Raw genomic sequence first — 21,098 nt, forward strand, 5'->3', positions numbered from 1 at the left:
GGTGATTTTTAGGCTCCCGTCCACAACGGGATTTTGACATCACCTCTAAATGTGGATATACAGAGAGTCAAGAGATGAACATAGCACAATTTTTGACGTCCTCCTTCGTGGCTTTTCTTCTATTTTAAAATATTCCAGGAACCTAAAAACTGGAAAGCCTCAACTTCAGTCACAATCCTAGGATTTAATGTCTTACCCTTTGTGTTTTTTCTCTGAGCCTGGACCTCTAGAGTAAGGAGGGAGAAAAGGAGTGGCCTCTTTTCCACCCGGTTAACCATGAGGATGAAGAGGGGAGGAGTTAGTTTTGCTGTTCGTAAACACTAGAAGGGCTCCTCTCCAGGGCTCAAAGCTAGAGGGCCCTGCCGCTGACCCTGAGCTGCAGGGCCCAGAAGCTCCTACTGGAAGGATCAAGGATAAATGATATGAGCTGGAATGAGGGATTGCATCTCAGTAGCTAGAAACCCGGCAGAAGCCAGAGCATCCTGCTCGCTGGCTTCTCCGTCCCGGGCCGGAAAGCTGAGCGCCCGGAACCTTTATACGCGAGCTTTCCAGAACCCGGGCTCTATTAGGCGCTGCGCGGCGGTTTGCCGGAGCTGGTTGCCAGGGTGACGCCTGAGAAGATGGCTGCTGCGTCTTCGTCGGATTCCGACAGCGGCAGAGCTGAGAGGTGAAGGCTGGGGTCCTGGAGGCCTCTTTTCCTACCTATGTAAAGAGGGTGCCCTGGTCCCCGGAATCTGGGCTCCTGCGGTTCTCAGCAGCGCTGGCGGTCCTTGAAGGGCTCTTAGAGATCAAGTGGGGAAACTGAGGCCCAAGGAGCGAATGGGTGCGTGTGGGTGATTCGAGGTCATTCTGTGCGCCGGTGGTGGACCCTGGACTTGGACCCAGATGTTCTATACCCCTAGTTCAGAGCTCCCTACACACCTCATTCTCAGAAACCAGCTCCGGCAAGTTTTCTTCCCCTCCCTTGGGATTCATCTTCCGCGCCTCCTGCAACTGTTTCCCTCTTCTCCCAGCAGTGAAGCCAGTTCGAAATGGCTGGATGCACACTACGACCCCATGGCCAACATCCACACCTTTTCCGCCTGCCTGGGTGAGTCTCTGGGACCAGGAACCCCGGTTCTTGGGGGATGGAGGAGTCAGATGGTTCTGTAGTGAAGCCTCTAGAATTCTGAGACCCTGGCTTATGGCTGTTTTATGTTTTCCAGAGCTGGCAGATTTGCATGGGGACGGTGAGTACAAGGTAAGCATATCACCCCAGAGGTGAGACTTCCCGATGGCTCCAAAGAAGCTCAGCATAATCTGGGATTAATGTGTACTTTGAAAAAGCACATTTAGGGTTAATTTTTATTTTTAATGTGGAAAGTGAAGAGAACCTGTTGATTTCACAGTACAGACTGCGGAAAGTAAAGCAAGCAAAATGCTGCTGGAAATTATACTAAGATAAAGCCTCTTAATTTTGTTAACTTGAGGTAATTCTTTGCTGGAACGGCACATCCCTTGGTTGGGGGTGGGCGTTACTCTGGAGGGAAAGTAGAAGGGAGGAGAGTGAGAGTTTTATGTTTATCAAAAGGGCATAGGGACTTCCCTGGTGGTCCAGTGGTTAAGACTCCATGCTCCCAATGCAGGGGGCCCGGGTGCGATCCCTGGTCAGGGAACTAGATCCCGCATGCCACAACTAAAGATCCCACGTGCTGCAACTAAGACCCCGGTGCAGCCAAATAAATAAATAAATTTTTTTTTTTTTAAAAAAGGCATAGATTTTAAGATTAGCCATGAGCTAATCATTGTTGAAGCTGGATGATGAGTATTTGGGGGTTCATTGTATGAGTCTCTCTACTTTTGTATATGACTGAAATTTTCCCATAATAAAAAGGTTAAATTTTAAATTTAATTTAAAGTATAAAGGTAAGTAAATAAAATGTAAATAAAGAAATAAAAAATTGGGGGACTTTCCTGGCGGTCCAGTGGTTAAGAGTCCACACTTCCAATGCAAGGGGCGTGGGTTCGACCCCAGGTTGGGGAACTAAGATCCCACATGCCGCATGATGCAGTCAAGAAAATATTAAAAAAATAAAATAAGGGCTTCCCTGGTGGCGCAGTGGTTGAGAATCTGCCTGCCAATGCAGGGGACACGGGTTCGAGCCCTGGTCTGGGAAGATCCCATATGCCGCGGAGCAACTAGGCCCGTGAGCCACAATTACTGAGCCTGCGCGTCTGGAGCCTGTGCTCCGCAACAAGAGAGGCCACGATAATGAGAGGCCTGCGCACCGTGATGAAGAGTGGCCCCCACTTGCCACAACTAGAGAAAGCCCTCGCACAGAAACGAAGACCCAACACAGCCATAAATAATAAATAAATAAATAAAATAAAATAAAAGACAAAACTGTAGTTCCCAGAGGCTCTCATTAAAATAAATAAATAAATAAAAATAAAATAGAATAGAATAAAATAAAATAAAATAAAAAAATAAAAAAATTTGAAGGCACAGGTTTTTAAAAGGTTGAGATATATATTGGGCTAAAGAAAGGAAGTTAACATGTCTGGACTAGACTCTCTTTGAGGCAGTTTCACATACATAGATATTATTTATTAGTGGGAAAATAGATTCTGAGAGGCCGAGTTTACCGAGTTTGCAAAAGGTGGCAGACCTGGGTCTGTCAGCTCAGCCCTCAGCAAGGGCAGTGAACCCACAATGGGTGTGTTATGTGGGCAGCTTGAAGGGAATCATACCCTACATGGACTGTGCAGTAGGATTTGGTGACTTTGGCCCCCAAATTCCTATCCATAAATCATTCAACAATTCGGCAAGCATACAGTGAACCCCTTCTGTGTGTCAGGTGTTGTGCACACACTAAACTCAGAAATGAGTCAGTCCATAGTCAGAAGGAGATATAGACAATGTCCTTAATTCATCCATAATGTTGACTGAACACCTAGTGTATGCTTGGCGCTGGGCTGACAGCAGTGAAGGGTAGAGAAATCACAGACCCAATAACTAATGTGAAATGGTAATGCTTTTGTGTAATGACTTTTTCAATGGCTAGTTTGCTTACTGTCCATTCCCAGCATCTAACCCAGTGCCTGGCACAAATGAGATACTTGATAAATATTTTGGGGGTAGATGAGTGGATGCTAAAATAGAATATATGGAAAGTATTACGGGAGCACCAATGAAAGAACAGTGAATCTATCAGGAGGCACTAGAGGGCAGTAACATGAACTGGTGCTGAAGAATGAATGAAGTGTACCAAGAAGGCATGGAAGAGAGGAGGGCATTCCAGGCAGAGGGAACAGCACAAGCAGAGGCAGAGAGGCTTGGAAGTTCACAGCATATTTGGAAAGAGTAAATTTGAAATTAGAAAGTTGAGGCCGATATGAAATAATAGTTAAGACCACTGGCTTTGGATCCAGACAGACCTAGGTTCAGGTCCTAACTCTACCACTTACTAGCCGTGTGACTTTTACCTAACATCTCTAAGCCACAGCTTCCTCATGTGTGAAATGAGGCTAATAATCGTACTTACCTCACAGGCTGTTGCTAGGATTAAATGAAAGGATGCATGAAGTTACTGGTGTGGCTCCTAGCACACTGTACATGCTCAGAATCCGGGCGTTCTGTGGCAGCCCCCATTCTGGCTGGAGCATAGCATGGATAGGGAGGTGTTAGAAAATAAGTTGGGAACCAGATCAGAGGGACCTTGAAGGCCTCACTCAGGAGAATGGGCTTGCATGACAGCTACAGTGGCTTGGAGGGTGGAAAAGACAGGCTGAGGAGCTTGGTTCTCCTCTCTGGGTCCATAGAGCACATCCTGTTCTGCGTGATTCGTTCTGCATCTTTAGCTCTGTTCCCGTTTGGAAGCCAGGCCTCAGAGCCCAGATATGAGTTTCAGGCCCCCCACTGACCTCAGCAACTGTTCCAGTGTCTAGAACAGTGCCTGGCATGGAGCAGGCCCTGAAGAAATGTTTACTGAACAAACAATGAAAACATCGGCTGCCACCTATTCCTCGCTAGGTTCTCTAGCTGATTATCTCATTTGATTTTCACTACAAGTGTCATATGGTAGGTATTCCCCTTTTGCACGTGGGAAAACTGCGGCTCAGGAAGTTGCATCGGTTTTCCCAAGATCACACGGCTTGCAAGCCTTATTGCAAAGCCTTTGCCCTTCCCCCACCCACCCATGGTGCATTGTGAGCATATATGAATGTGCACCAGCAAAAAGCTAAGCCCAAGAAGAGGGGCAGTAGGGGGTGGTCTTTAGACCCTGAGCCTGGAATCAGCCAGCCTCTCTCTACAGCTGGTGGTGGGGGACCTTGGCCCAGGTGGGCAGCAGCCCCGCCTGAAGGTGCTTAAAGGACCCACAGTGCTGAGCGAAAGCCCGCTACCTGCCCTGCCAGCCGCTGCTGCCACCTTCCTCATGGAGCAACACGAACCCCGGACACCAGCGCTGGCACTCGCGTCAGGCCCTTGTGTGTATGTGTATAAGAATCTCAGGCCCTACTTCAAGTTCACCCTGCCCCAGTTGCCTCCAAACCCCCTGGAACAAGACCTTTGGAACCAGGCCAAAGAGGTGAGTGATGGGCGGGATGAGAACAGGGAGGCGAAGGGGGCAGCCTCGGGGTTGTCCTCGTTCCCTGCCTGGCTCTGGTGCTCACACGCTGTACCTTCTTCCCATGCTGGCCCAGGACCGCATTGACCCCCTGACCCTGAAGGAGATGCTGGAGGGCATCCGGTGAGATCCCACTTCCCCCTTCGTATGCCTCCTACCCCTCCCTCACTCCCCCACCCCTACGCCTTCATCCCAGAGCCCGCAGTCTGACCCCCAGGCCCTGTTCCTTAACTAAACCTGCCATGATGGTCCCTCTCCTTACAGGGAGAAGGCAGAGGTGCCTTTGTCTGTGCAGTCACTCAGGTAAGGGCCCTCTGGAGGGCCAGAGCTCCAGAAGCTCCCAGGGTGGAGGGAGCGGCTGTGGAGTGGCCTGGGGAGGGCAGCCAGGCCCAAGGCATGCAGGTGTCAGTGCTCTGTGTGTCCAGGTTTCTGCAGCTGGAGCTGAGTGAAATGGAGGCATTTGTGAACCAGCACAAGTCCAAGTCCATCAGGCGGCAGGTACTGCCCCCTCTCTTATTTCCCTAGAAAAAATATGGACAGTTTTTAAAAAAGACAATGTAACATTAGTGGTAAATTCTACAGACAAACGCGACTAGTTTTACTTTGCAGTTACCCTTCCACATATATAGTCACAAAGCTGCAGGGCTTCTACTTTCCAGTTAACAGTGACAGCTTTTTTTTTTTTTGAATAAATTTATTTATTTATTTTCATTTTTTAAATTTTTTGCTGCATTGGGTCTTTGTTGCTGCACATGGGCTTTCTCTGGTTGCAGTGAGAGGGGGCTACTCTTCGTTGCGGTGCGCAGGCTTCTCATTTCGGTGGCTTCTCTTGTTGTGGAGCACGGGCTCTAGGCGCGCGGGCTCAGTAGTTGTGGCACGCAGGCTCAGTAGTTGTGGTGCATGGGCTTAGTTGCTGCACGGCATGTGGGATCTTCCCGGACCAGGGCTTGAACCCGTGTCGCCTGCACTGGCAGGCAGATTCCTAACCACTGCGCCACCAGGGAAGCCCCACAGTGACAGCTCTGAATTGATATATAGTTATGTAGCTTTATATAACTTTTATCATCTTGGGGGTAAAGGTAATATATTTTCATTAGAGAGAACTTTGAAGATAAAGAGAAATATAAAGGAGAAATATAAGTGACTACACTCACTACTCAGAGGTACTCTTACCATTTTGGTACATTTCCTTTATAAATATGCTTTTATACCCTGCTGCCCTTGAGTACATAACATTATATCTTGAGCATTAGTCTTTTTTTTTTTTTATAAATTTATTTATTTATTTATTTATTTATGGCTGTGTTGGGTCTTCGTTTCTGTGCGAGGGCTTTCTCTAGTTGCGGCAAGCGGGGGCCACTCTTCATCGCGGTGCGCGGGCCTCTCACTGTCGCGGCCTCTCTTGTTGCGGAGCACAGCCTCCATACGCGCAGGCTCAGTAGTTGTGGCTCACGGGCCCAGTTGCTCCGTGGCATGTGGGATCTTCCCAGACCAGGGCTTGAACCCGTGTCCCCCGCATTGGCAGGCGGATTCTCAACCACTGCGCCAGCAGGGAAGCCCGAGCATTAGTCTTGAAGAACTCCATTTTTAATCAAGTGGCCCCTTGATTATTTCATTGATTATTCATTATTTCATTCATAGTTTATGTAACTATTCACATGCAGGTCATTGGAGAAGAAATGTCTCCTTTTTATGCACTTCATATTTTTCTTAGTTACGCTTTTAATGGCTTTATTGATGATCCTATTCGTTGATGAACTCCAGTGGTTCCTGACCTAGGGGTTCCTGACCCTAGCTCAGGGATGGGCTCCCATAGCTGTCCCTGCATTTCAGAAAGCCTCAGGGGAACCGGCTACTTCCGGTAGAGGCCACGTGAGCCGAACACACTGACCAACACATACCTCAGCCTCTGGCTAGCCTTAGACAGTTCTGCAAGAGACATTGTTCTCTCTTGCTGATCAGCAGCTCAGGTCCACAGTTGTCACTATCTTTGAGTACTTTTAAAATCAGGAAGTGAATTAAGTAAGTATTGCTTAAAAGATGCAGTTTTGGGGAGGCCATCGTTCCAAGTATGTGCCATGGTTACATGATTGGGAGCCACTAACATCCAGATTTCTATAACTTTTCTCCTTCCACTAGGCATTGAGGATCATTCCTTTTTTTTTATCTTAAAGATAGTCACACAATGAACAGCTTTATCCAAAGAAACATTTTAGTCCCACTAAATTATTTCCATAGGAGAAATTCCTAAAAAAGGGATCATCCCCTTCTCTTGTTTTCTCTCCAATCACAATTAGAAAAAGAACATATGCCCACTGTAGAAACTGTAGGAAAGCACAATGAAGAAATTAAACATCACCTATGATCTCATTGTCCAGAGATAACCAGTGTTTGTATTTAAGGGTTTAGCTTTCCAGCATGTTTTTTTATTCATATATTTTTTTAAAACTGGGATAATACTAACATAACTTTTTACCTGTGTTTTCTCTTATTACATTAGAAGCATCCTCCCTGTCATTGAGTCTTCTTGTAAAATGTGATTTTTGTAAATGACTGCATGGGTTTTTTATCATACAGATAGTTTATAATTGACTTAGACAATCTTCTTTTGTTAGAAAGTTAGGTTTGTTGCAGTAAACACCTTTGTACATAAATCTTCTGTCGCATCTCTGATACTCTTCCTCCTCCTTTGCCCTCTTTCTTCCTGGGGCGTCCTGGGAGCATCTGGGGGGACAGTGTGAGGGGAGCTACTGGGTGACCCCTGGAGTCCCTCTGCAGACAGTCATCACCACCATGACCACCTTAAAGAAGAACCTGGCTGACGAGGACGCTGTGTCCTGCCTGGTGCTGGGCACTGAGAACAAGGAGCTCCTGGTGCTGGACCCAGAGGCCTTCACTGTTTTGGCCAAGGTCAGTGTGGGGCCTGGCCGTGGGCACACCCGTGGCCCAGGCTCCATTCCCTCCCCCATTCCCCAATATCTCCTGCCCCCCCAGTTAGTTCTTGGTAATATGTGTTCATTGTAGAAAATTATAAAATGTAGATAAGCATAAAGAAAGAGATATAGGGACTTGCCTGGCAATCCAGTGGTTAAGACTCTGTGCTTCCACTGCAGGAGGCACGGGTTCAAGCCCTGGTCGGGGAACTAAGATCCCACATGCCATGTGATGGGGCCAAAAAAAAAAAAAAAAGAAGAAGAAAAGAAAAGGATATATATGCCCAAATCCCACCACCCACAGATAAGTCTTTGGCATAAGTCTTCCCAGACATTTTCATATTTAGACACAGATATATAACTTTACATAATTTTTTTTTTTTTTACAAATATGGCCTCGTGGTATAGGATCATGTAAGCTACTGTTTTCATGTAGCAGAAGCTTATCAATATCTTTCCATATCTATATAAAACCACACCAGCCTTTTCAAAGGCCACACAACATTGATTATATAGATGTACCCTGTCACCTATTGTACATTTGTTTGCAGTTTTTTGCTATTATTAACACCACCGCAGTGGGCTTCCTTGCCCAAACATCTTTGCGTGCTTATCTAAATGCTTCCTTACGATGCATTCCTAGAAGTGGCCTAGTTTAGTCAAAGGGCTACATGTTGCCGAGTTTCCTTCCAGAAAAATTGTACAAGTTTAAACTGTGACCAGCAGGGTGTGAGTGAGGAGATTGGGACTTGGAGGAATTACTTCAGGTCAGGGAAGGGCTGGGGCTCCAGGGAAATCCGGATGTTTGAGTCTCTTCTTTGCAGATGAACCTACCCAGCGTCCCCGTCTTCCTGGAGGTTTCTGGCCAGTTTGATGTGGAGTTCCGTCTTGCTGCTGCCTGCCGCAACGGGAACATCTATATGCTGAGAAGGTAGCCACATCCGTGGTCTCTGGGGCCAGAGGAACATCTCAGAAACCTGGTGGTTTTGAGGGCTTGTAGGATGAGCAGGGGGCTTTGGGGCTGGAATGTGGGAATGGAAAGAGCTGAGAACTTCATATAGGAGGCAGAGCCCTTGAGCACAGGGGACGTGTGGAGGCTTGTCCGATGGGGCCTGGCAAAGTGAGAGACCAGGCTGGGTGGCCATAACACGAGTGATGCAATCAGATATTAGAAGAAATAAAAATAGTCTCTCATATTTGTTCTGTTGCTTTTATAGGTATGTGAAATTTCCTTATGCATTAGTTTGATATTTCTCAACAGTCATTTTTTTTAATTCAAGAAATGTTTTTGAGCACCTACTATGTATTAAGCATTGTATAAGGTATTGGGGATATATTGATGAGCAAAACATAAACAAAGTCCCTGCCCTTGTGGGAAGATAGATATTAAAGTCAACAAACCAAGATAATATTGCAAACTGGATGCATGCTATGGAGGAAAAATCTAGGCTCAATGGGAAAAAATAATGGGGTCAGGGTGATCAGTGAATGCCTGTCTGGGGAGATGACTTGAAGGTTAAGAAGGAGCCAGTTGTTCAAAAAGTGAAGCAAGAGTGTTACAGGCAGAGGAAATTTAAGCGAACTCTAGGTGGGAAAGACATTGTCATGTGCCACTCAAGCTTGGTGGCAAGACATGACGTAGAGACCAGGGTCGGGTCATGCAGGACCTGGTGGGACATGGTAAAGATTTTGGATTTTATCTGAAGTGCAGTAGAAAACTGTTATGAGGTTTTACTCAGAAGAATGACATGACCCGTTTACATTTTTTAAAGATTACCGTGCTGGGTGGAGGGTAGTTTGGAAGGAGCCCCGGAGACCAGTGGGGAAGCTCTCAGACGAGTCAGCAGGTGGGAGATGACTCTGGCTTAGACTTAAGAAAGGTGGGCTAGAGCCTGTGATGGACAGACAGGAATTATCCCTACTTTCTGGATAAGAGAAATTAAGACTCAGAGGCCAGGAAACTGAGAACAGTGCATTTACACAGAGTAAACTCCTCATGCTTTTCTGATAAATTACTAAACTGCATCGGTCCATTACTTTGTCTAACCTGCGGTACGCTCACTGTAAACTGGTAAATGCCAGGTTATCACACAAATTACTGTGGTGAAGTTGAGAGGAAGGCTAGGAGGGAAGACACACTTCCTGTTATCCAAGGTCATGCAGCTACTAAGTCATAGAGGTGGAACTAATACCGCAGTCATCTGCTTGTGGGCCAAGGTTCCTGCCAGGATAGTCTGTGGGGCTTGGAAAGAGGAAGGTCAGCCGGGGAAGGAGAGAGGGTTTCTCTGGGGCTGGGAGAGTGTGTCTTTATTCCACAGAGACTCCAAGCGCCCCAAGTACTGCATCGAGCTGAGCGCCCAGCCTGTGGGGCTTGTCCGGGTTCACAAGGTCCTGGTGGTGGGCAGCAACCAAGACAGCCTGCACGGCTTCACCCACAAGGTGTGGCCTCCGGGCAAGCAGCAGCCCCAGCCCTTCCGCCCGTGCCTCCTCAGCACCCCCCGCAGCAGGCGAGCCCTTCTGGCCTTCCCTTCCCAGCAACTCCAGCCACCCCTTCTTTCCGCTCTTAAGCCCTGAGCCCCCTGCAGACACTTAGCCGTCCCCCGTCCCCCCTGCAGGGTAAGAGGCTGTGGACAGTGCAGATGCCCGCGGCCATCCTGACCATGAACCTCCTGGAGCAGCGCTCCCGGGGCCTGCAGGCCGTCATGGCCGGACTGGCCAACGGAGAGGTCCGCATCTACCGTGACAAGGCCCTGCTCAGCGTCGTCCGCGCGCCGGTGAGCTGCTGACTCCTCCTTGCCCCGCTCCCGCCGGTGGGGCCCCTTAGCTGCCTCTCCTGACCCCACTCCACCTGCCGTCCTTAACTTCTGATGCATTTTGAAAACATTCGCTGAGCATCTCCTATGCACAACTCACTGTATTAGAAGGATAAATCAGTGACTGAATCCTTACTGTCAGGGAACTTACAGTCTGAAGTGATAGCCAGCTAGAGACACAGCTGATTCAAATACAAGGCAGACTAAAGCAGAGCAAAGCACTGAAAAAGCACAGAGGCAGCCTAGTGACTGGGGGCGGTGGTGAAGGATAAATGGGGACGGAACTCAGGAGCCATTTCACAGGGCAAATCACAATTCAGCTGGGCCTTGAAGCAGTCTGCTTCGATAAATGGAGTGGATAAATGGAGATAGAATATTCCAGACTGGAAATAACATGAACAAAGGCTGAGAGGCATGAGTGTTCTTTAAAGGAATCCAGGTAGTTTGATGAACCTGGACCAGAGTTTTTCAAACAAAATCGATTTAATAGGCCAGCAACAGAACCAGAAAAAAGAAGTTCAGAATATATCACATGTGAAACTTTGTGTACCTGTATGTATAAAGTGTCGTATGTCACAATGTAAAAGTAGAAAGCAGCTGGTTTGGACCACAGGCTGCTGGGAGGGCAGGCGGTGTGGTGTGTGGGTTGGGGAAAGGGCAGGGAGAGAACTGATAGAAAAGGCAGTTTGGCGTCAGATGCGGAAGGCCTTGAATGTCCTAACAAGGAGGGCAAAAGCCACTGGAGGTTTTTCAGCAGGGAATAGGCGTGGTCGTGTTTGTATTTTTGAAAGGCAGCAGAGGCAGCAGTGTGAAAGACACTGGGGAGGAAGACTAGGCTGGGAGACCTCTTAGAAAGCTGACCCCAAAGCCAGTGACGTTCAGTCTGGAACTGCGGCCGCGGCAGTGAGGAGGGGGCTGGGGTTAGAGGCGGCGTGGCTCCAGGCCTCGCCTCACATCTCACCTCTTACATCATACCTGGGGTCTCCCAGCCTTATCCCCCTCCCCCCAGTCTTGCTCTCCTCACTGAGTCATTTTCCCAGCTAAACTCTGACATCTCCACCGTAGGATGCAGTGACCAGCCTTTGCTTTGGCCGCTACGGGCGGGAAGATCACACCCTCATCATGACTACACGAGGTGAGGAGAGTCAGGCCTGGCAAGGGTTTTAAAGTTGGGAGTCAGTGAGATAGGCCAGATCCTGGGAAAGAAGAGGAGGTGGATGTGGAACATGGGTGGGCCTGGGTTTGGAAAGCAGGGCTTGCAGACACACGTCCTGTCTGGGCTGGGCCTTCACTGGGGACAGCTCACTAGCAGTCTGATGTCGCTACCTGGGGGCCAGGCCCTGGCTGTGTCTCCAGTTCACCCCAGTATCAGCCACAATGCCAGGAACATCACAGTGGTCAATAAATAACTGCTAGGGAATTCCCTGGCGGTCCAGTGGTTAGGGCTCTGCTCTTCCACTACAGGGGGCCCGGGTTCGATCCCTGGTTAGGGAAGTAAGATCCTGCAAGCAGAGTAGCGCAGCCAAAAATAAACAAGTAAATCAACTGCTAAATGAATGAATTAATTAATGGTAGGACACATTTCATTCCTTCCAGAAACTCAGAGTCTCAGCAGGAAGACTGAAATGCGTCGATATGAGACAGATTGTTTGGGAAGAAATAATGGGAATGTAGGGTAGAACTGGGGAGGACAAATCTGCTTCTGTCTGTCCTCCTCCCTAGGTGGTGGCCTGATTATCAAGATCCTGAAGCGCACAGCAGTGTTTGTGGAGGGGGGAGGTGAAGCAGGTCCCCCACCAGCCCAGGCCATGAAACTTAACATGCCCCGAAAGACCCGGCTTTATGTGGATCAGACACTGCGAGAGCGGGAAGCCGGCACCGGTGAGATTCAGGCTGGCTCCTTCCTCTTCCTCCTCCCTTGCGCCAAAGCAGCAGGAACTGGGTGAATGCCACCTGGGTGCCCTGAGCAGTGGGAGGAGACCTGGGTGAACCGGGTGGGTCTCATACCTCTGGAAGCCCAGAGACAGCCTAGGAGGTACACCCTGCCAACAAAGAGCTAGACCTCAAGGTGGAAGGTGCTGTGGGTGAGGGCGAGAGCCCCTAGAATTCGAGGAAGGAGCAGCCACTTCTAGATGCAGGAATTCTCATGAGAGAAGTAGAATTTGATCAAGGTTCTTCCTTATCCTATTTGATTTTCCTGCTCTTTTTGTTCATTCATTCATTCATTCATTCACTTAATACCTATGATTATGTCAGGCCTTGTGCCAGGTGCCTAGAATTAGGCCAGTCCCTACCTAAAGAGCTCAGTAGACCTTGCTAACTTCACGTTGCATGACAGGTGTAGAATAAGTCTCTGCAGAGGGCTGTTGAGACACACAAGGGAATGTGTTTGCCTGGGAGCCTGGGAAAGGCTTCAGAGACAGGTGATATTGGATTTGACCCTAAAAGATGATTATAAGCCTACCAGCCAGAGAGGGAGAGGGGAGGGCGATTTAGGCAGAGGCTTGGGAAAAGGCACAGGGCTGGCCCTACCTGGATATAAGCAGCATCTGCCATGTAGCTGCGGGTGCAGTGCAGGAAGGTTCAGTGGCCAGAGGGGAGGCTGGAAAAGCAGGTCAGCTGGCTCCAAAAGGGCCTGGAATGCAAAGTTAAGATGTTTTGGTTTATTCCGTGTAGTGGAGAGATGGGAAAGATGTTAAGCAGAAAAATACAGTAACTCAACCCCCTCTGTCTTTGAAAGGAATCTGGCTTACAGTTTAAAGGATAAATTACAGGATAAAGAAAATAGCTAGCAGGCTGTTGTAGCCTAGAGAACCCAAGAGAAGCAATTGATATATTAGAGAAATAATTAGGAAGTTCTCTAAGGTATAATGAAAATAGCAAAAATCAATAGCTTTTGTATATACCAACAGTATCCAGTTAGAAAAGAGAAAGTCTCCATTCACAATAGCGAAGAAATCCTTAGACGTAAACTTAACAAGAAAACATACAAAGTCTAATAAAGAAAATTATAAAACTGCTTTAAAGAACAGGAAAGACCACCTGAATATTTAAATGATGAGACTTATGAAGTCTCAGGGTAGTAAGACCTAAAGTTGTAAAGCTGTTGATTAGTTAACAGCTTCTGAAATTAATCTAGAAACATAGCAAAGTTACAGTTAAAATCCCAATGGGGTTTATTTTGAGGACTTGACCAGTTGATTCTAAGAGTACATCTAAGAAGTTTGGGGAAAATAAGAATGAGGAGACTCAGCCTATCAGATAGCAGAATGAACTATGAAGCTGTAGGAATTAGCAGCTGTGGCATCAGTATGGGAATTGATACAGCTCAGTGGCACGTTGAGGAAGTCCAGAAACAGACCCTTGTACACGTGGAAAGTCAGTATATGATAGAGGTGTCATTTCAAATTAGTGGGGGAAGGAGAGACTGTCCAAAAAACATAATTAGGACAACTTGTTTCTAGAAAAAAAGTTAGAACTCTGCCTCATACCAAACACAAAAGTTAATTCTGGGTAAATTAAAAATAAACTGAAAGTATTAGAGGAAAAAGGAAAGATGAAAGGATGGGATAACATAAAGCTGAAAGCTTCTGAATGGCAGAAGGCTCCTCGCAGGCACAAGGAGCAAGGACAGACTGGCTGACCAAGGTGCTCAGTCTGGAAAGTAGGGACAGTGGGATGGAGGGGAGGGAGCGGGCTCTGGAGAGGCCTTGAGGAAGAGTCATCCGACCTTGGCAAATGATTAGCTGTGAGGGGTGAACCTTGGTGACTTGATGCATGGGGATCCAGTGACGGAGTTAGGGAAGTGAGGTTGGTTTCCACAGCGTTGAGCTCCAGGGGTTGATGGGACGTCCAGGTGGAGGTGCCCATCAGGCAGTTAGAAGCAGCAGGCAGGCTGGGCGCCGAGCTGCCAAAAATGAGCGCACAGTACCAGGTGCAGACGTGGGCCGGGCCCTGATGCGCCCCTGCCCTCAGGAGCTCGCGGTTGTTCCTCTTTGGGGTGGTCACAGCCGGGGCAGGACATGGATGGTGCAGCGAGGAAGACAGGATGAGAAGAGGACCAAGGACAAAACTCAAGGGAACCCCAGCCCTTACTAGAAGGAGCCAGCAAAGGAGGCTGAGGTTGTGTGGGCAGCCAGGTGGTGGGAGAACCAGGAAGGAGGAGCAGGGAGTGGTCCGCAGCGTCCGGTGTCACCAGAGGCCGGCTGTGGGCCCTCGGTGCTCCTGTTCCCCGCGTTCCCAGCCTCTGCCCGCTGTGCCTTCCTCTTGCACTCTCCCCACGGCCGCCTGAGCACGCTCTCCCCCAGCCCTGCCCCCTTCTCCCGCCTCATGTCCAGCATCGGCCCTTTGTGTGCCTCCTCAGCCATGCACCGGACCTTCCAGGCAGACCTCTACCTGCTGCGCCTCCGGGCCGCCCGTGCCTACGTGCAGGCCCTCGAGTCCAGCCTGAGCCCCGTGTCTGCGACGGCGCGGGAGCCGCTCAAGCTGCACGCTGTGGTGAGCGCCCACGTGGCGGGGGCATCAGGCCACCTCAGGGCCAGAGGGGCAGAGGTCAGGGCTGGACGGGCCCCCAGCCCCGGAGCGGATCCCAAGGCAACTAGGCCCCGTGCCCCTTCTCGCCTTCCCAGAGGCCCAGGGCCCAAGTCTCATGTCCTCCTCTGTGAGAGCGCTCTCACCTTCTCTTCCCTGTGCCGCCTCTTCCCCTTGGCTGGCCGCAGAGTGGGGCACGCTCTCCAGCCCCCTCGTTCCATGCAGTGCCTCAGACGAGCCCCCAGACTTGGGGCAGAGGGCACACAGGTGGTCACCTTGGGATGCTTCTTCCCAGGAGCCTGGAGGGACTCTTACAGCTGTGGTACAGGGAAGAAACCTGTTCATTTCGGTAACTGCCAGCAGCCCAAGGAGCTCAGACTGCCCGGTACTGGGAAGGGGCCATCCCGAGACTTACGCTGGCACAAGGAGGATGCGGGGCCCTTGTACTCAGACACAAGTGACCTCAAGGTCGTCAGGGCTCCAGCCGGCTCTGAATGGGTCTCTGAGGTGTGCTGTCTGATCCAGTTGGGCTTCTGATGTCTCTTTCCCTAAAGAAAGTGGATAGATACAGAGAGGAAGCGGCTGCAGAGCAGTCGAGGGGAAGAGGGAGGAAAGTGAAATCCTTGCAGCCACCAGAGGACGAGAGGAGGAGGTGGGCCAGGCCCTGCGAAGAGCGGGGCGGGGCGGGGCGGGGCGCGGACGCAGGTGGGAGCCAGGGCCGGCTTCCCCAAGCCAGCTGTGCCTCCGACCAACTTGCTGCGTGGCCTCGGTCGAGCCCCTTCTCCGCTCTGGGCTTTTGCTCATCCCTTGCACATGGAGCCAAGCTTCTGAGCTCCGTGCCTTTTGAGGGGCGGATGGACAGTGCGTTAGAGCAGTTCGAGGAAGGTGACTTGAGGGTGCTGATGGGGGAGCAGGCGGGCAGGGCTGGGGTAGGCCGTATTCGGCCCCCAAGGCCACTAGGTCCTACGGGCTTTCTCCCCACCCCACCCTCTGCACAGGTTCAGGGCCTGGGCCCCACCTTTAAGCTCACCCTTCACCTGCAGAACACCTCAGCAGCCCGACCCATCCTGGGGCTGCTGGTCTGCTTCCTGTACAACGAGGGGCTCTATGCTCTGCCCCGGGCCTTCTTCAAGGTACTGGACCCACCTTACTGAGACCTGGAGTGAGAAAGGGTGGGGCGGGGCCGGATTAGATGTCAGGTCAGAGGTGAGGGAGCTGGCAAGTGGCTACAGCCACAGACCAGACTAGGGTGCAGCAGGGGCCCTGGGGGAGCCCCCGAGACCTGCCTCAGCTGCTTTTCTCCCAGCCTGTGCGAGGTCTCAGGGAGGCACACCGCAGGTTCTGGGAGAACAGTGAGAGTTCAGGCCTCACCGGTGCTGCTCTCAGAAGCCTGTTGGTGCTCTGGGGTCCCAGAGCCCACCCTGTTTTCCAGCCACTCCTGCAGCAGGAATGGGAGCCCCAAGGAGACTCTTACAGAGTGAAGAGCCTGGTTTCCCCCCGGGTCCAGGTTTGACCCTAAGTTGGAAGGACCAGAAACTGAGAAAGACTTCGGGATATGAAAGAAATAGCCCTGGACTTGGTTGGAGGTTTAGGTTTAGGGACTTCTCTGGTGGCCCAGTGGTTAAGACTCCACGTTTCCCCTACAGGGGGCACGGGTTCGATCCCTGGTCGGGGAACTAAGATCCCGCCTGCTGTGCGGTGTGGCCAAAAGAAAGAAAAAAAAAAAAAAAGGTTTAGCTTTAATTAGGGACATGCATGCAGCCCTGTGGCATTCACTCCCACCACTGAGCCCACATCCTCCTCAAACGGGCTTGTCATCCCTGCCCACCCTGCCAGGGCACACTGAAGTTCAGCGGGGACAACAGGTATGAGAGTGCTTTGGAATCTACCAAACACCGTCTAGGCGTGAGGGCTGACTTCCTTACCTCTTTGTCCCCAAACTTAGGTCCCCTTGCTGGTGCCAGGGCTCAACTACCCCCTGGAGACCTTTGTGGAGAGTCTTAGTGACAAGGGCATCTCAGACATTATCAAGGTAGGTTGCCCGTTGGTACTAGTTGGGGAGGTCAGTGTGAGTGAGTGCAGACAAGGCCCCCGGGTGGCTGCCAGGACGGGGTGGGTGTCTGCCCAGTACAGGCCTCCCAGCCTCCTTCTCCCCTTTGACAGAGCCCTGCACTAGGGCCAGTGCAGACCAGGCCGTGCTTGGCCTTTGCAGGAGCAGGGGTAAAGGGGGAATGCCCCCTACTACCTTGGGCACCTTCTCCATAGGTGCTGGTGCTCCGAGAAGGCCAGAGTGCACCCCTGCTGAGCGCCCACATCAGCATGCCTGTGAGTGAGGGGCTGGCAGCTGCCTGACCCCTGAGCCCGTGTTAAAGCCCCTGTGGAATCAGGACCAGGGAGATCCAGCCCCTTCCACTGAGCCGGGCAGAGTCCACGGCCCCCGGCCCACTCTGGTGCAGCAGTGTGCTGGGCGACGGCCTCCCTCTCCTCTCCTAGTGCCCCTTTCTCACCACCCTGACCACTGGGTGACCTGTAGCAGCAGGTCAGTGAGTCCCCAGGAGGTTGGGCTCCGTCCTCCTCAGGGAAACCCAGGCATTGGCCCTTTGGGCTCTCTCTTCCCCCCACTTTTCCCCAGAAACCACTCCCAGGTCTGAAGGCAGAGTTCTGAAGTGCTCAAGGTGAGATGAGGGCATAGGCCCAGCCTCCTCATCTGCCGCTTCCCTTAGGCATGTCACTCTGCTGCTGCTGCAGAATTGGCTGGGGCCTTGCCTGAGACAGTCAGAGGCTTTTCTTGGGTGAGACTGAGCCCCCTGTCGCTCCCTGGGGTTCCAGAGGCTTGGCTCCTGCCAGCTCAGCTTGCAGGCAAAACACATACTCTGATCTCCCCTCGTGAGCTCAGCAGGGGGCCCCTCTTTCTAGTCAGGGGGCCCAGGGAATAGCTGCCTTCCCACAGGAAGTCTTGGGCTCAGCCAAGGTCTCAGGCCTGTGATCCTCCATGAAGATCACCAAGGGAGAAGCTGCTGCGGGGGGGCAGAGAGTGCCGTGCAGGAGCTAGTGGCCCCAGCCCCCCACCAGGCTTTGGAAGACCACACAGCTGCTGCTCCTGACTTGGATGCTCGTGCCCAGAAAGCATCCCAGGAGAGGAAGGCTCAGCTAGGCAGAGCAGAGGTGGGGCCGTGGCACACAGGAGGGGCGTCTCTGGGGTCCTGGGGAGGGGGTTCGGGAGGCAGAAGCCTAGAACTGCCAGTCGAGATGCTCTTCTATGCCCCGGAGCCCAGATCGGTCAGGTGAGTGGCAAGTTCACTGGGCAGTGGCCATAGTGTGAGAGATTCACTGGAAAGGCATGGACCGTAGGTGTTGAGTCAGGTTGAAGATTGAACGAAGGTACGTGTTTAGACCATAAGCATCAGAGACCCACAGTCTGGGCCCTTGGTGCTTCCTGGAGCCCCCTGGCTAGTCTGCCTGGCCCACCTCACAGCCTTCTTTAGGGTTAGCACCGCCAGGGCCGCCCTGAGCCATTTGTGAGCCAGGAACCCTACTGCCTGAGGAAGGACCGGTATCTTCTGTCTGACCAGGTACAGCCTAGCATGTGGCAGACAGCTCAGGCTTGTGGGAAGTACCCAAATCCCTGTGTGTTTCAGTTTCCCCAAGCGTAAAATGAGGCAGTTTGACCAGATTCAGCTCTAACATCCCAGAGTTGGCAGCCCCTCTAGAGGAAACAAGGAGTCAACTCCAGAAAGGGGGTACTTGACAGGAGTAAGTGCAGAGCTTTTGCTCTTGAGACCAAGGGCCCCAAGCTGATCGATTCTGCCGGGCGACAGCCTCTGTGCCAGAGACAGTGAGGGACAGCCCACAGTCACCCCCTGTTCTCCCCAGGGAATGCATTCTGGGGCCAGGTTAAGAGAAGCAAGGGGACTGGACCAGAGAAAGAGCCCCATCCCCCTCCTCTCTGCACAGTCCAGCCACTCACAAACATAGACCAATTGGATCAGGGTGGTCTGGACTTTCTAGATCGAGCCAACTGAGGCACAGTTGGAATAAGCAGGAGGTTTCGTCTGGAAATGGAAAGACAGGAAGAGCGAGTGTCGCTGTCAGTCAGAGAGATGTCAGCTTAACCTGAAGAGTTTTCTGAGAGAGCTTATCAGAGATGGAAGGGCCTGCCCTAGCAGGTATTGGGCCCCTTGTCACTGGAGCTGTGTCACTGGGGCTGGGCCAGATGACCTCACAATCCCTTTCACCCCAGTGAAGTGATGAACTGTGTGAACTCGGAACAAAGGAGTCTGATCTGGGTTCTACTCATAGTTATTCATGATGATGAAAGTGGAGAAACTATCCTAAGCCCAACACCTAACGTGAATTTATATGATGTAATACAATGTACCTATTATTAAAAAATATGTGAATTGTACTGGTCTGGACAGTGTAAATAAAGCAATACAAAGCAAGAAACTGTGCATGATACCCAATGCCCTCACCAGTTAGAGCTCCAAGAAACTGTACATTAAGGATGAGGAGAGGGCTTCCCTGGTGGCGCAGTGGTTGAGAATCTGCCTGCTAATGCAGGGGACACGGGTTCGAGCCTTGGTCTGGGAAGATCCCACATGCCACGGAGCAACTAGGCCCGTGAGCCACAATTACTGCGCGTCTGGAACCTGTGCTCCGCAACAAGAGAGGCCACGATAGTGAGAGGCCCGCGCACCGCGATGAAGAGTGGCCCCCGCTTGCCACAACTAGAGAAAGCCCTCGCACAGAAATGAAGACCCAACACAGCCAAAAATAAATAAATTAATTAATTAATTAATTTAAAAAAAAAAAAGATGAGGAGAGTGGTGCCGCCTTCTTTTTTTTTTTTTTTTTAAGTATCTAAAAACATGTACCTACTTAGTACTATGGAATTAGGCAGTTTATAACAAGAAAACAGCCTCTCAGGAATTTCCTGGCGGTCTAGCAGTTAGGACTCACGCTTTCACTGCAGCGGCCCGTGTTCAATCCTTGGTCAGGGAACTAAGATCCTGCAAGCCTCTCCCCATTCCCCAGTACTTCTCCCATGCTACAGTTCTCTTAGCTATTCTTTAAGTATGTTTATGCTTAGACATTATTTCTTGGCTCCCTATCGTAATAGATGAGGCTTATAGCTCTCTTGTGGGAGCACCTTGCCCTCTCCTTTTCTCCCCAGTTTTTAGGTAAATCCATACTCACTGTTTGGATTACTGTGTGAAAGTTATCTACTTACTACAGAGCCAAGAATTGGGCTATAATTAAATTACCTTTTTTGTGTACTTATTTTTCATGGAGTTAATAATTGCCGTTTTTTTCATTTGCTTAGTTTTCTATATTATACCGATTGCTAATTCTTCCTCAACCCAGTCTGACGGTTCCTCTTTTTTCTGTACACTTCTGTTCATCCCCCGCCTAAGTGAATGCTGTTGGCTCTCTAGAACTGCAGTGAGCACTTCTCCTGGGAATTCTGTTTGCCATGTTCTGGGCTAGATTCCCTAATTCCTGGACCCCATGTCTTTTTTCATAATTCTTCAATTTTTGGTCAGGGAACTGAGATCCCACATGCTTCATGGCATGGCCAAATAATAATAATAATTTGAAAAGAAAACTTGGGCTTCCCTGGTGGCATAGTGGTTAGGAATCTGCCTGCCAATGCAGGGGAAACGGGTTCGAGACCTGGTCCGGGAAGATCCCACATGCCGCGGAGCAACTAAGCCCGTGTGCCACAACTACTGAGCCTGCACTCTAGAACCCACGAGCCACAACTACCGAAGCCCGCACACCTAGAGCCCATGCTCCGCAACAAGAGAAGCCACAGCAATGAGAAGCCCGCGCACCACAATGAAGAGTAGCCCCCGCTCGCCGCAGCTAGAGAAAGCCCGCGCGCAGCAACAAAGATCCAACACAACCAAAAATAAATAAGAAAAAGATTATTTAAAAAAAAACTTAAAATGTAAGACAGCAAGAGTATATAAAATGATCAGGCAAACTTGAAAAAGAACCAAACAGAACCTCTAGAAATGAAAAAACATTTGACACATAAAACTCGATGAGTTGGTACAACCACTAAAAACAAAAAAAAAACAAAAAAACTTCAATAGATTGGTTTAGCAGTTGATGAAAGACTTAATTGGAAGATAGATTTGTGGAAATTATTCAGAATGCCAGAAACAGAGAAAATAGGAGCTATTAAGAGACAAGGAGGGGGACTTCCCTGG

The 21,098-nt window shown here is 50.3% G+C and overlaps 1 protein-coding gene across 3 annotated transcripts; it reads left to right on the forward strand.

The window, feature by feature from the left end:
- The first annotated feature begins 18 nt into the window (after positions 1-18).
- Positions 19-19,329, forward strand: BBS1 (Bardet-Biedl syndrome 1). 3 transcript variants are annotated; one of them, XM_082477619.1, is made up of 17 exons: positions 19-667; positions 1,014-1,090; positions 1,206-1,240; positions 4,296-4,568; positions 4,684-4,730; positions 4,872-4,910; positions 5,033-5,105; positions 7,386-7,517; positions 8,365-8,471; positions 9,859-9,979; positions 10,156-10,314; positions 11,419-11,488; positions 12,076-12,234; positions 14,717-14,850; positions 15,882-16,016; positions 16,829-16,915; positions 17,149-19,329. In XM_082477619.1, exons 1-17 carry the CDS (start codon positions 621-623, stop codon positions 17,233-17,235), a joined length of 1,782 nt encoding a protein of 593 aa, XP_082333745.1. In that variant the 5' UTR covers positions 19-620; the 3' UTR covers positions 17,236-19,329. The 3 variants fall into 3 exon arrangements, with proteins under 3 accessions (XP_082333745.1, XP_082333747.1, XP_082333746.1); XM_082477621.1 differs by having other exon boundaries at positions 15,927-16,016; XM_082477620.1 differs by having other exon boundaries at positions 1,017-1,090.
- Positions 19,330-21,098: the final 1,769 nt, after the last annotated feature.

This window comes from Balaenoptera physalus, assembly GCF_965194825.1.
Source record: "Balaenoptera physalus genome assembly, chromosome: 10".
Lineage (NCBI taxonomy): Eukaryota > Metazoa > Chordata > Mammalia > Artiodactyla > Balaenopteridae > Balaenoptera > Balaenoptera physalus.

Excerpts from the sequence above, each read along its gene's own strand:
- BBS1 (XM_082477619.1), top strand. The coding sequence starts at position 621 with ATGGCTGCTGCGTCTTCGTCGGATTCCGACAGCGGCAGAGCTGAGAG. Across the intron at positions 12,235-14,716 it reads AGAGCGGGAAGCCGGCACCG|CCATGCACCGGACCTTCCAG; the intron begins GTGAGATTCAGG and ends GTGCCTCCTCAG. Across the intron at positions 16,017-16,828 it reads TGCCCCGGGCCTTCTTCAAG|GTCCCCTTGCTGGTGCCAGG; the intron begins GTACTGGACCCA and ends CCCCAAACTTAG.